A 15,132-nucleotide genomic window follows, 5' to 3' on the forward strand; every position below is an offset into this window, starting at 1 on the left:
GCAAATTCACATCCTGTCACAAAGTTTGTTTACTTTGAACGTGAATGGGGGCCTAATTCAGTGGATCAGGAATTTGCTTCCTGATCGCCCTCAGCGTGATTATATAAATAGCATTTTGTCTGCTGAACTTTGTTGAAACACAGGGGCTCCTCAGGGCTGTGTCCTGTCCCCTCTGTTATTTTCCATATGCACTGGCGAAATGGGAATCGCGGGCCGGAGAGAACGTGTAGACTCCGCACAGACAGTGACCCAGCAGGGAATCAGGGACCCTGGTGCTGTGAAGAAACAGTGCTAACCACCGTGCTACCGTGCATGCAAACCTCTCGGGCAGGATTCTCTGACCCCCTGCCAGGTCGGAGAATTGGCGGGGGCTGGCATGAATCCCGCACCGAATTCTCCGGCACCGGATATTAGGCAATGGGCGGGAATCGCGGCGCGCCGGTCTGCGAGCCCCCCCCCCGGCGATTCTCCGGCCCGCGATGGGCCGAAGTCCCGCTGCTGGAATGCCTGTCCCGCCGGCGAGGATCAAACCACCTCTCTTCCCGGCGGGACTAGGCGGCGCGGGCGGGTTCCGGGTCCTGGGGGGAGCGCGGGGCAATCTGGCCCCGGGGGGGTGCCCCCACGGTGGCCTGGCCCGCGATCGGGGCCCACCGATCCGCGGGCGGGCCTGTGCCGTGGGGGCACTCTTTTACTACGCGTCGGCCGTGTAGGTCTCCGCGATGGCCGATGCGTAGGTGACCCCCCCCCCGCGCATGCGCGGATTTCTGCCGCCCGGCGAAGTCCTTTCGGCCCCGACTGGCGTGGCGCCAAAGGCCTTTCCCACCGGTCGGTTGCACGTCAACCACTCTGGCCCAGGCCTAGCCCCTCAAGGTGAGGGCTTGGCCCCTAAAGGTGCGGAGAATTCAGCACCTTTGGGGCGGCCCAACGGCGGAATGGTTCCCGCCACTCCATCCCGCCGGGACCCCCCCCGCCCTCCATCCCGCCGGGACCCCCCCGCCACTCCATCCCGCCGGGACCCCCCCGCCCCGCCGGGTAGGGGATAATCCCGCCCCTGTTTCTTAATGATCAACCGGTAGAGGTTGTAGAGTGTTTCAGGTATCTGGGAATATATAGAGACTAGAAGTTAAGTTTCACAGAGAATACAAAACGCTAGTCAGCGTCTGTTTTTAATTAGAAAACTGAAAGAGTTCAGAGTGAGTCAAGGGGCGGGATTCTCCACTCCCGCGCCGAAGTGCCCGCGCCGTGGTGAACGCCGTCGAGGTTCACAATGGCGCAAAACGGCCCCGATCCCGACCGATTCAGGGCCCGACAATGGGCTAGGATTGGGGCCGCGTCGTCTACACGCGCCAGGCCTTGTCGCCGCGTAAAGGCGGCGCCGCATACATGACGTGGCCGGCGCCGCATAACTGGCGTCACCCGCGCATGCGTGGTTACCGTCGTCTCTGAGCCGCCCCGCAAGAAGATGTCAGACGGATCTTGCGGGGCCGCGGAAGGAAGGAGGTCCCCCTTCAGAGAGGACAGCCCGACGATCGGTGGGCACCGATCGCGGGCCACCCCACATTTGAGGTACCCCCCCGGTGCCGGATCCCCCCTCCCCCACCCCCGCAGGCCGCCCCCCCCCCCCCAGCGTTCCCGCGCTGTTCCCGACGGCAGCGACCAGGTGTGGACTGAGCCGGGGGGAACCCGCCGTTTTGGGCTGGCCGCTCGGCCCATCCGGGCCTGAGAATAGCGGGGGTGCCGGAGAATCGCCGTTTTGGGTGTCTCGGGCGATTCTCCGGCCTGCGGCCCGCGGAACTCGGGGCCGTTCCCGCCGCTTGGGAGAATCGCGGGAGGGCGTCGGACCGGCGTCACGGGAAATTTTGGCGGCCCAGGCGACTCTCCCAACCGGCGCGGGAGTGGAGAATCGCGCCCAAGATGTTTTGGAGAAGGTTTACAAAAGACTGGGCGATAATGGGTGGGATTCTCCGATCCCGCGGCGAATCCCGCGACGCCGGTCCGACGCCGGGCTACCAATTTTCCGGCGACCGGAGAATCGGTGCCAATGGTGCCGGCGCGGTCGCCGCGGCGTCGGCCTGAGGCTGCTCAATGCGGTCCCCCCGGCGATTCTCCACTCTCGATGAGCCGAATGCCCGCCAAGTTCGGCCAAGTCCCGCGGGCGTCGTTCGCGTGTGGTCCTACCCAGCGGGACCTCGCCCTTCTGTGCTGCGGAGGCTGTCCCGGTGGGGGGGGAGGGGGGATCCGACTCTGAGGGGGGGGGGGGGCCTCCACAGTGGATCGGGGGGCTACCGATCGGCGGGCGTGCTAATTCCGAGGGGGCCTATGTTCCTCCTTACCGGGCCCCTGTAGGGCTCTGCCAAGTTGCCCAGGGGCCGGCGCAGAGAGGGCAACCCACACGCATGCACGGACCCACGCCAGCCATGCTGGCGCTCGTAGCGGCAGCTGGAGTGCGCAAGGCTCTCCAGCGCTGTGCTGGCCCCCTGTGCGGCGCAGGATCACTGCTCCTAGCGGCCAGATGATGCCGTTGTAAAAAGCTCCGGCGTTCACGATGCCGTCATTACTTAGCCCCATTATCGGAGAATCCCGCCCAGTATTTTCACATTGAACATGTCAGTCTGGTCTGGTAGCCTGAGTGTGAAATACAAAGGTAGCTGGCCAGAATGGTCCACACTGCAGGTGAAACCATTGGCAGACAGCAGATACTTTAATTTATTCAACAACACAGTGAAGAAGGAAGCTCAGGTCATCATCGGTGATCCCTCTCACTCTTTATACCATCAGTTTGAAAGACTCCCGTCGGCCCACCGCTTTAGAATGCCTATTGCTAGAAAAAGTCTGTTCATGGGGTCAATGTACTTTTGTTCACAGGGTCCATGTACTTTTGTTCCCAGTGCATAATGTAAATTTAATCTGCTGTATTTATTTATTTTAACTGCAGTCAGTGTTTTGATGGCAGAGTGTAATGTGGTGTGTTTGTACGGTATGGATGTATGTTATATCTGCACAAATGTATGAATGTAGGTGTACATGAAATAGTCACTGTTTTTGACGAATGACTACGAAGCCATAGACAAATTTTCACTTTTGAGTTGATATTAAAGTTTGATTGTAAATTCCACTGGGTGTGAATGATGTCACGGGAAACGGAGAATTGTGACAAGTTTTAAAGAAAAGCATTAATATGAAGACAAAGAGACAGATTTAAATTTGTTTTTATTGAATACTTTGTTGCTCAACAATATTTTTAATTCATATAATTCATAAAAAAGTACATAAATAACTTTAAATAACAAATAAATACTGATACAGTAACAAACCTGAAGGAATCCTCGATACAGTTTCGAGACTCAAACTCTAAGTAGTCCAAGGAGTAAGAGGAGGGGGGGGGGGTGCGGGGGGGCGGGGGGGGGGCGGTGAAGGGTCAGCATGAATGAAGTTGGTTAGGGCAGTGATGAGCTGACCCTGACCTGAGCTGAGTGTGAGGAACTCCAGCAGGGCTGTGTGGATACTAATGTTGGCCTCAGTGTCCCTGGAACGCAAGAGGGAGAGACTGCTGGGATAAGGGAACCAATGATCCTGATCCCTATTGGGTGATCCTTGCTGAATGTGTACAGGTTAAAGTTGTGAGAATCAGCGTGGTTAAAGTTTATTAAAATGTGCTCCACAGTCACTACTTATCAATGTGCAATGCATCTGAACCACTTACAAAGCACAAATTGTATTCTTCTCCTTAGCTGCTAACAGTTTACACAATAGACTCTCCATTTGCAGCAGTCCCGTGTTGACACTTCTGTAACGTTGCCAATCGCCGACCAATTTGCTACTGAAACATCCTTCAATGCTTTTGCTATCTCCAGGTTCATTTTAATCCAATACTTTCTTGGTCATACTTTAACCTTCAGCTTTTCTAAAACATTGTGCCATCAAGTTTTGTTTGACCATCACCCGCCCCCCCCCCCCCCCCCCCAACCCCTGTGCTTGTTGACCTGCACTGGCTCCTAATCCATCAATGACTGACATTGAAAATTGCTGTTCCTGTTTACAAATCCCTCCACGGCCAGCCCCATCTTATCTCTGTAACAGCCAATATTCCTAAATTCCGAGAACTCTGCATTGCTCTAACTCTATCTTCTTTGCAGCCCTCTCCCCTTGGCACAGCATTGGCCACAGCGCCTTCATTCATTTAGGCCTGGAGCTCTGCAGCTCGCTCGCTAACCTTCTCCGGCTTCCTTTAAGACCTGAATTTTCCAGGTGGCTAGGACTCAACCCACACCACCTGGAGAGCTGCCAGCCATTCCCACCATCCACGCACAGCGCTGCAGTGGCCTGAAGAGGTACTGCAGTGCCATGGCTTGGGTCTAAGTTCAGGGGGCCAGTGAGAAGGTAACGAGCAGGAGTCCCAGGAAGGGAATGCCTGGGGAGTTCGCGAGGGGGTGGACTGGATTATCGAGGGGTGGGCCAGGAAGGGAGATGAGGTCCTGAGGTATCCAGTTCTTGAGGGGAGTGCGCCTCAATTAGAAGGGGCCATCCGAAAGAGATGCCTCCACCACCTTCCCAGCCAAGATTGAGGATGGTGCATCTCCTATTTCCCACCCTGAGTTAGGCTGAGCGAGAATAGGTCCTTAAACAGCTACTTAATGGCCTTAATTGGGGCAAGTGTAGGCTTCCCATTCGAGATCCTGCCCACCCCATTGTAAAATCACGTCCGGAGTGAGGGGTGGGGGGGTGAAAATTCATATCTTAGACACCATGTAAAATCTACTTCTTTTCCAATTTCCAAAGATTTTAGCCTTCTTTGGCTCAGTGCTAATATTGGGCAGACAATGCCTCCTGTCAAGTGCCAGCAGACATAATATTTTACGTGCTATGATATAAATAAATTCAAATTGTTATTGTTTCATTTATGTTACACATTAGTCACACCATCGAATTTTACTTTGTGTAGTATTGTTTCAAATAACTGTATAAATCGAGAACAGCTATGCAGCAGAGGAGGGAGATAGCGGTGGACAGCCAGGCGATCGATATATTTGGACATCTAATCCATGTTCTAAATGACTGATTCAGTCCTTCCTGAAAATACAAGTTTATCAGCCATTAGTATCAATACAGCAACTGCTGCGAAGCATCCTACCAAAAATAAATTACATCTGGGGCGAAATTCTCCGGTATCGGCGCGATGTCCGCCGACTGGCGCCCAAAACGGCGCAAATCAGTCGGGCATCGCGCCACCCCAAAGGTGCGGAATGCTCCACATCTTGGGGAGCCGACCCCCAACCTTAAGGGGCTAGGCCTGCGCCGGACTAATTCCGCCCCACCAGCTGGCGGAAAAGGGCTTTGGTGCCCCGCCAGCTGGTGCGGAAATGACATCTCCGGGCGGCACATGCGGGGGGCATTAGCGGCCGCTAACGGCATTCCCGCGCATGCACAGTGGAGGGAGTCTCTTCCGCCTCCGCCATGGTGGAGACCGTGGCGAAGGCGGAAGGAAAAGAGTGCCCCCACGGCACAGGCCCGCCCGCGGATCGGTGGGCCCCGATCGCGGGCCAGGCCACCGTGGGGGCACCCCCCGGGGCCAGATCGCCCCACGCCCCCCCCAGGACCCCGGAGCCCGCCCGCGCTGCCTTGTCCTGCCAGTAAGGTAGGTGGTTTAATCTACGCTGGCGGGACAGGCATTTTAGCAGCGGGACTTCGGCCCATTCGGGCCGGAGAATCGCGGGTGGGGGCGGCCGCCAACCGGCGCGGCGCGATTCCCGCCCCCTCCGAATATCCGGTGCCGGAGAATTCGGCAACCGGCGGGGGCGGGATTCACGCCAGCCCCCGGCGATTCCCCGACCCGGCGGGGGGTCGGAGAATCTCGCCCCTGCTTCTTATCACTGGGAGCCTTGCGGGTGAAACAGATTTTAATTCTACTTATTTGTGTAGCTGAGAATGGCCCTCAGGCAGGTCCTGAAGCATGGGGCAGGGTGACGAGCAAGGGCCTGCAACAGTCCAAAGGACAATTGTGGATCTGGAAGAAACAGCCCTGATCTCTCTAGTTCCATATTCAGGCAATTTATTTTTTTAAAGAATTAGCTTGTTGACAGCATCTGCCCAAAATCGCTATAAATCTAGCTCGGCCACAGCGCTCTGATGCGCTCAATGGTGACAGGCCAGGGACATCAGCTGAGTTCAGGACAGCTCAATTTCAGAGAAGGCTTTGGACACCATTTGCACATCCAAAGGGAACACCTTGATCAGGCACAGCTCCTAGACGTCTATACTCCAGTTTTCACCAATATGGTGAGTTGGGCACATTCAGAGTGGGATACTTCTGTGGGCACCACCACAGCCAAATTTGGAGAGTATCTGCTGTAACAGGAATGACTTTGGTGTATTTCTTGACCAATATTGGCTGCTTCAACAATTTTTTGGTGTCTTCATGATCAATAAGTCATCTGTTCATTAAAATGTCAAACTTTCCATTCAAAGTAGCATAACAAAGCAAGGAGCTAAGATTCAGGGGAAATGTTATATAGTTTGAAATATATAAAAACACGAGATCATGAATACAATAATTTCTCCAATAGAATAGACATTATTGTGATGGGGTTCTGGAGTCTAGCAGCTTGGGACTACATGTGAAGTAGGTTTAACCTCAAGAACATAAGTGTATTCTTTGATTTGAGAAATCGAGGTCCACACAAATCCCTCTCTCTGTACATTTGACAAATCCAATTGAACTGATTAACTGAATACAGATGCACTTCAGCTTCAAACCCATGTTGAAAATCTCACAAGGCCGGCTTACTCTTCTTTTAAATACGCACGGAATTAGTTTAACTTACATTTTTAAATGACATTTCCGTTCTCTGTTCTCAGTTTCTGTTTCTCTTCATTCAAGATGTCATGTTCGACCCGCATTTTTCTCCTAATTCTGGATAAAGAGGTGTTATTAGAAATGTGATGAGGAAAGCAAAGCAATTTAATGTTAATTAACAAATAAGGGAGAACGGAATGGACAGGTACTTCAATGGGGGTGAAATGAAAAAGGTGAAAGGAGGTTTGGTTGGAGTATAAATAATTACAAGGAGCAGTTAAAAAATGGTCAGTTTCTGGGCGGATACTTCGGAATATGCTTGCCTCCAAATTGTTCTCAAGTTGTAGCTGGGAAGGTTTAATTGCAATTTAGTGAAGCAAGAGAGTTGAGATATTTATTTTTTGTTTTAAATTCGAATTTACAGTGCAGAAAGAGGCCATTCTGCCCATCGAATCTACACACGCCTCTGAATGAGTATCCGACCTAGATCCACCCTATCTCCGTAATGCCACCTAGCTTTTGGACACTACGGGGCACTTTAGCGTGACCAATCCACCTAATCCACACATCTGTGGACTGTGGGAGGAAACCGGAGCACCGGGAGGAAACCCACGCAGACACGGGGAGAACATGCAGACTCCGCACAGACAGTGACCCAAGCCGGGAATCGAACCCGGGACCCTGGCGCTGTGATGCAACAGTGCTAACCACTGTGCTACTGCGCTGCCCTAACACAAACCCAGAAATGTTGGCTTGAGCAAGTTCCAAGCATAGACAGCCGTCGGCTGTCAAATAAATAAACTCAGCTACAGGCTTAATTTAACCCATCCATATTTAGGCTACAGTTAACCCATTCATATTTAAAACTGGCACTCTGTTATAATCAGGTGAAAAGTGATGGTAACCATTAGCCAACTGCATTAAAGTCAATTTCAAAGTTGACATCTCAATTGCTCTGTTTATTATTAAGAAATGTTTGTGTTCACTCACAAGTTGGCACTTGGTTAAGCTGCTCTGAATATATAAATAAGTGGCACCTCATTAATGTTCAATTACTTTTTGTGTACTTAAACTCCTCTAATCAGTTCCTGTGGGGGTTACAGTCTGTACAATAAGCATTGACACTGCTTTAAGTAATGATACAGCTCAGGGCGGAGCTAGCACCAATAGGACAAATGGTCATTACACAAAGAAACATTCTTGCTGATCCTATTGCTTTCGCACACTGGGCTGAATCGCTGGCTTTTAAAAGCAGACCAAGGTAGGCCAGCAGCACGGTTCGATTCCCGTACCAGCCTCCCCGAACAGGTGCCGGAATGTGGCGACTAGGGGCTTTTCACAGTAACTTCATTGAAGCCTACTCGTGACAAAAAGCGATTTTCATTTCATTTCATTTTCAACATATAAATAACCTTTATAAGCGATGGGAAGTATAGAGACCAAAAGAAAAATGAGTTAGTTACTGGCGAACAAGAAAAATGCCCTCAATACTTACCGCAATATCACAACAACCACGGTTGTTATTATGAAGATGAGCAACATTATCGCCGCTACCACTAAGACAATTGAGAGGCTATTGATCCTCTTCTCTGTTACCACGTGCAATGTCTGGATCCCACAGCGCTCATTCTGATAACCAGGAAGGCATCTAAAAAGGATAAATGTGAACAGAGATTTAAAATCGCAAGACTGAAAATATATAATCAAATACTCAGGGTCATGCATTAAAATATTTTCTTACAGGCCCCATTTACAACTCGATTGCAGCGCTGTCTAGAGAATGGTGTGGAGTTCTGCCCTTTATATCAGATGAAAAAACACAGACAAGGAGGCATTGGAGAACGTGCTAAAAAGACTTTCAATCACAATCCCAGGGTTTAGAGGGTAAAACTATAAAGAATGGTTGAACAGACTACGACTCTTATCATTACTTAATAACAGCCTTTAAGATTATGAAGAAGTTTGATAGGGTAGGTGTAAAGAAGATGCGTTATCGCTTATAAAGGTTATTTATATGCATCTAAGGGCCATTAATATGAGACTAAGAAATCCAAACAGGAGTTCAGGACAGACTTCTTTATCCGAAGAGTGGTGAGAATGTGGAACTTGTTACCTCAGGGGATGGTTGAGGTGAATAGTATCGATGCATTTAAGAGGAAGTTGGACAAAACAAAGACAGAAGGAGGAGGGGAATAGAGGATGGGGGGATAGGGTGAGAGGAGGTTTGTACGAACAATGAGCACCAGCATGGATCAGCTGGGCTGAGTGGCCTGTTTCAGTTATGTGTAATATATCAAGACTCCATCTCAGGTTATACACCCAGCACTTTGACCACATTGCAGCTGGAACACATCCTCTCAGATTTCACATATTTGCATATTTTTAACCTGGGGCCAACTTTGACTATGGTGATCGTAGAATCATCATAGAATTTACAGTGCAGAAGGAGGCCACCGGCCCTTGGAAAGAGCACCCTACCCAAGCCCACACCTCTACCCCATCCCCACGCCTCCACTTGTCCCCGTAACCCCACCTAACCTTTCTTTGGACATTAAGGACAACGGGGCAAAACCAATCCACCTAACCTGCACATCTTTGGACTGCGGGAGCACCCGGAGGAAACCCACACAGACTGTGACCCAAGCCGGGAATCGAACCTGGGACCCTGGAGCTGTGGAGCAACTGTGCTAACCACTGTGCTATAAGCTACATTCAAAAGAGAATCAGACAGAGGTGAAAATGAACACTTAGCAGGCATTGGGGCCAATTAAATAATTATAATTATTAACCCAAATAACTTAACAAATAATTTTGAAAATCCACTATACTGGATAAAGGACCATGAATAAAGGAGACCGATGGCGTAGCAGCAGAGTTTACTGCAATGCAAGACAGTTGGCAAACAGCTTAAACAAAGAGAGAAATGTTACGAAGCAGCTTAAAAATAATAGATGTGGAGAAGTTGAGGGAGGGAATTATTTAGCCCAGGCAGCTGAATGAGGAATAGATGATCAGGTTAGCCCCTACACTGATTGGAGTTTAGAAAATTGAGAGGTGACCATTTTTACACACCTCTGAGATGGCTTCAATTGCTACAAGATGTGTCCCCACATGGGGGATATCTAGAACTAGAGGGCACAGTTCAAAAATAAGGGTTTCCCATTTAAGATGGACATGAGGATGAATTTCTTCTCTCAGAAGGCAGCTGATGCCTGGAATTGTTTTCCCAGAGAGCTGTGGAATTTGTGCCATTGAATATATGCAATGTTGAGTGACACGGATTTCCGATCCACAAAGGGGGTCACCGGTTATGGAGGAACAGGTAGGGAAGCAGAGCCAAGGCCACCAGCAGATCAGCCATGATCTTATTGGCTGGCCGAGTGGTTTCGAGGGGCCGAATGGCCTGTTCCTTCTCCTATTTCTTATGTTCTGATGAAAAGTATGGCCACCAATGGTGGAGTGATGGATATTAAAAAGCAGTGGCCAATTATCCACAAGGTCCTACGGCACACGGATTGACTTACACACATGATGGTTGATTAAGGTCCCTCAGGAACTGACATTTTCCATAAATACAGTAGTCTTTGTAATCGGTCTTGCATGGATCTTTCTGCTTCTTTCTTCCAGTTCTCCTTCTCTTTCCCTTACTCCGAGATTTTTTTGAGCCCTTCTTCTTCCTGCCTTCGTTGTTGGGTTTGACAACATGTTGGACTGGAAGCACAAGTTGATAGGTGTTATTCCAAAGCATTTCACACACCGAGTCCTGCACCCCGACCAGTTTACCATTTCTTGCATTCATTTATCTAACGTTTTAAAGAATACAAACATTTTTCCTATATAGATGCACACACGCACTTTTTCTGGATTCTCCGTTCTGGAGACTTAGTACTCCCGTCAGAGTGGAATCGCTCCAGGTCTCAGCTGGCACTAGGAGGGGTGCCCGGGAGTAATTCACTCCTTTTCCATGCAAATTTATGCATGGAGGAGATCTGGCAGGAGTCTGTCAGAATCTTGGTATTACGTGGCCCCCGCCCCCACAATGCAAAACCGTTGTCAGTCATATCAAGAATCTTTATAGTTACTGTGGTTAGCATCAAAACAGGGTAATGGAGATGCATTCAATCATGAAGGGAAAGATAGATCAACAATCCATCAAACAACTGTCTCTGGAGTAATAAAATGGTCAATCACTGGCTAATGTAATGTATTGCTGTGTGAAATGAAACGGAAGATTTGCTGTCAACCAATTTCAAGCCCTTTGAAGTGTACTGGGCTTTGGAGGAAGCCTCTGACACTTGTAAAAGCTGCTGCTTCAAACACTTTTGTCTGAGGCAGCAGATGTTAGGAAAGGGTAAGTGAGAGTTCAGTGATTTTTCAGCCTACTTCCTGGACTGTTCTTCAACTTTCAGCCAGATGTCCCTGCTGGGAGACTGGGGTGGGTTCACAGGATTATTGGGGAGGGAGGCCGCAGGCCTTCCAATTGATTTTGGGGCGGCACCTCTGTTGTGCACGGAGCTCCTTGACCCACCACATCAGGGCCACCCTTGCAAATAATTGCACCAAATCACTTCTGCGTGACTCACAGCTGAGAGGCAAGGAGCAACACGGGAGGGCTGGAAATTCGGCCTTTCAGCCTGTTAATCAGATGCGAATGAGTACATGTGATGCCATTTGTATCCCACTGCAGCCGCTGGTGGGGAGGGGGGGATCTGGAACATCAGAAAGTGAACGGCGCCATTTCTAGGCCGACGCTCAATTCTCTGCCGAATCGGGATACCTGCTATCGGTGACAAGCAGTGAGGAATCCACCCCAATATTTTCCGGTGCCTGAATTGCCACAGTACATTGGTGCTGTAATGCAACAATACTTAAGTAATTGCTTTTTCACAAAAGTTTATCGGTATAATTCAGTATTCACTAAGGGAATGAAATGTTATTAAAAAGCCTGCCACACCCTGTGGCTTTCCTTTTATTGATGCTCTTCTGTAATGTCGCCTACATCACAAACACTGTTCCCTCGATGACAGATTTTTTAACTGGCTGTGCTGGATGTGCAGAAAAGACGCTGAAATGAGTTGAAAATGGTAATTTTGGAGCTCAAAAGTAGAAATCTACTGGCGTGGGAATGGGCAACCAATTATTTACCCTCAACTTTGCCACTTTATGCCCATTTTGAGTTTGGGTACTGTAATCAGATTGGGAGAATACTTGGGTGTAGCTTGACAAATTGTCAAAATGGGAGTCATTTCAGGTGTAACTTACAATCTGTGATGAAGGAAACGATTCCAGGGTAATGTGTTCATTGAATGAGCACAAAACGCCTTGTAGGATTCAAGGCAAGACACAAGCCAGGTTTGTGTGTTTGTATCAAATACGTGCACTTTGTAAATAAAATTGAGAAGGTTTTCCAATGTTCAGACCACCACAATAATAATCCTAACGATAGCTAGAGTTCAAGGTTCAAGGTAAAGCAATAAATTCCTGACTTTATTCTCATTGCTCTGTTTAGGGTGAGTTTGGAAAGTGAAAGGCCTTTTGAAATGTCCCGACATTAAATAAGCAAATAGCTTCTCAGGTTATCAAATGTTCTGACAGAAGGTCATTGACCTGAAACCTTTCATTCTTTTTCTCTTTCGGATCTGCTGAGCATTTCCAACATTTTCCCTTTTTATTTCACAATGACAGCATCTGCTTTAGGGTGGCACGGTGACGCAGTGGTTAGCACTGCTGCCTCACAGCGCCAGGGACCCGGGGTCAATTCCGGCCTCTGTGGGTCACTGTCTGTGTGGAGTCTGCATGTTTTCCATGTGTCTGCGTGGGTTTCCTCCGGGTGCTCCGGCCTCCTCCCTCAGTCCAAAGATGTGTAGGTTAGATGAATTGGCCATGCTAAATTGCCCCTTAATATGCAGATTAGGTTACGGGGATAGGGCAGGGTGGACAGTGGGGGAGGGAGGTACAAGTGGATAGAGTGCTCATTCAAAGGGCTAGTGCAGACTCAATGGGCCGAATGGCCTAACTGCAGTGTCATTTCAGGCAGTATCCAGTTACAGTGTCTGGAAGGGGGACAGATCTTCCACTCATGATACATCCCTTGTTACATCTCTTGTTACAGTGCCAACCCCATCTTCAAGTAGCTCATTAAAATGTTTAGAAAACCCAAAAGGTATTTTTCTTTTTTAAAAACCCAGTTTAAATTTCCCGGGTCATTAGCAGCACTATAGAGGTGAAAACGTTGTACTCCCAGCAGGCTGAAACCAACAGTACCCCAGGGTTCCACTCTGATTCCCCAGTGAAATTGATTAAATTCCCACGGGTGCAAACTTCAGACCACTTCACGCCAAATCTGCTGTTGTTGTTAATTCAACTTCGGCCACAGGACTAAATCATTTTGGCGGCTATGCCATTGTCGCACCTGCCTTAATGCAGAAATCTCCAGGCCATGCTTCAGTTATAGGGCTGATAAAGTCTGAGAAGGGGTGGGTAAAACATGCTGGAAGTCAGTGGGGCAGGTAATCCGGGGTTAATTAGAAAATCTGCTCGTGAACTACAATGATTAGAATCATAGACTCCTTACAGTGCAGAAGGAGGCCATTCGGATCATCGAGCCTGCACAGACTCTCCAAAAGAGCACCCCGCCTAGACCCACTCCCCCACCCTATCCCTGTATCCCCACCTAACCTTTGGACACTACAAAGCAATGTAGCGTGGCTAATCCAGCTAACCTGCACATCTTTGGACTGTGGGAGGAAACCGGAGCACCCGGAGGAAACCCACGCAGACACGGGGAGAATGTGCAAACTCCACACGGTCACCCGAGGCTGGAATTGAACCTGGGACCCTGGTGCTGCGAGGCAGCAGTGCTAACCACTGTGCCACCCTAAGAGATGGGCAACAAGTGCTGGACGAGCCAGGGACACCCACATCCCAAGAAATAATACAACATTCCAGAGCCGAAAGTCGCCACATTCTGGTGTCCCACCAATACATTTTACAACAGAAGCATTCAGTATGGAATCAAGTCCAACACTTCCTCCCTGCATTACTAGTAAACATTACAGTTTGGGCGTTTTAATCAATCAACACTGAGAACACTGCAAACTGGGTGGAATCTCTGAAACACGCGAACAACTGGCCTTAAAGATAATATTGTAAAGAATTTATAAACCTTTTGCTGGTAACGTCCCATCTTCCAATTCTTCAGACTCCAATAGCTCATATTCGTCCTCATAATCATCATAGTCTTCATAATCCTCACTGGTTGGGGTTAGGGTTAGGGTTAGAGTTGGGGTTGACTGTTGACCGTCCTTGGGGCTCAGGGTTGGGAAACTGGAATCTGGGGCTCCGGAGGAAACCAACAATTTATCCTCATCTTCTGCCAAAGTTGGCCCCGCACCGAGCGACCGCACAGCAGCTGGAACACAAAAAGATTTGGTTTGTTGAAAGTGTTAAACCACCAGAGGGTTTACCTGCTTTGTTGCGAACCAGCATTTCCCAGTGAGATATTATTGCATCAAGAGCAGTATCTCCGCACAAGGGAGAGAGCAAAGCAGAAAGTTTCCTAAAATGCAGCCAGCAGAGACCCGGGACAGTTGCACAGGATTCCCTCTGTTCAAAGTTACAGCAAGTCAGATCTTTTTTAAAACATTGATTATAACTGCAGCTAGTTCAGTCCCGTTTCATTCCAAAGTGAAATTACAACACAACACATTCTCTGGCAAGAGAATCAAGTTTCAAATATCTGCCTTCTTATCGCAAATAATCCTTTGCAGCCTACTTTGTTGCATAGTCACGCTTTAGTAAGCATTTTTATCCATTCCAAACTTAAAAACAGTTGAAGAAATGTTTTTCTCTTACCTGAAGTTAGCACCAGCAACAACAGATGCAACACTTGCTGTTGAATCATTTTTAAATGAATTATGTGAGAGATAGTTGTGGGTGCTGTGCCTTGCTGATATTGCTCCACTGCCGAGTCCCAGGCGTGTGTGTGCAGCTTCTCCCCTTCGCCTTCAGGTGTGCAGTTTACCTGCAGAACGTCCTCCCATTTAAACAGGTTGTCATTCAAACCCCAGTGATGTCAGCGCCAGCCCCGCCCCCTCCCCCACCCACCCACCTTGACTCAGGTGTGTGACGTCACCCGCAAGGAAGCAGATGTGTTTGGGCAAGTTTCCCAATGGATCCAAAAAAGGAGACCCCCTACACCCTGCCCCCACCCAGTAGCTTCCAACAGACTAAATAGAGGTGCAATTAAAACTATCCAACAAAGGGAATTTTATGAAATAAACAATCAGACTTTGCCAACAAAATAACTGTTCAGCAGACAGTATTCTCAATTTAATTAA

The 15,132-nt window shown here is 49.0% G+C and overlaps 1 protein-coding gene across 1 annotated transcript; it reads right to left on the bottom strand.

The window, feature by feature from the left end:
• Positions 1–3,193: 3,193 nt before the first annotated feature.
• LOC140408272 (uncharacterized) lies at positions 3,194–14,796 on the bottom strand. Its single transcript, XM_072495242.1, has 6 exons — positions 14,648–14,796; positions 13,959–14,204; positions 10,318–10,504; positions 8,289–8,441; positions 6,822–6,910; positions 3,194–5,070 (listed from the first exon to the last, which is right to left on the bottom strand). Exons 1-5 carry the CDS (start codon positions 14,694–14,696, stop codon positions 6,826–6,828), a joined length of 720 nt encoding a protein of 239 aa, XP_072351343.1. The 5' UTR covers positions 14,697–14,796; the 3' UTR covers positions 3,194–5,070; positions 6,822–6,825.
• Positions 14,797–15,132: the final 336 nt, after the last annotated feature.

Source organism: Scyliorhinus torazame, chromosome 3 (genome assembly GCF_047496885.1).
Source record: "Scyliorhinus torazame isolate Kashiwa2021f chromosome 3, sScyTor2.1, whole genome shotgun sequence".
NCBI classification, from domain to species: Eukaryota; Metazoa; Chordata; class Chondrichthyes; order Carcharhiniformes; family Scyliorhinidae; genus Scyliorhinus; species Scyliorhinus torazame.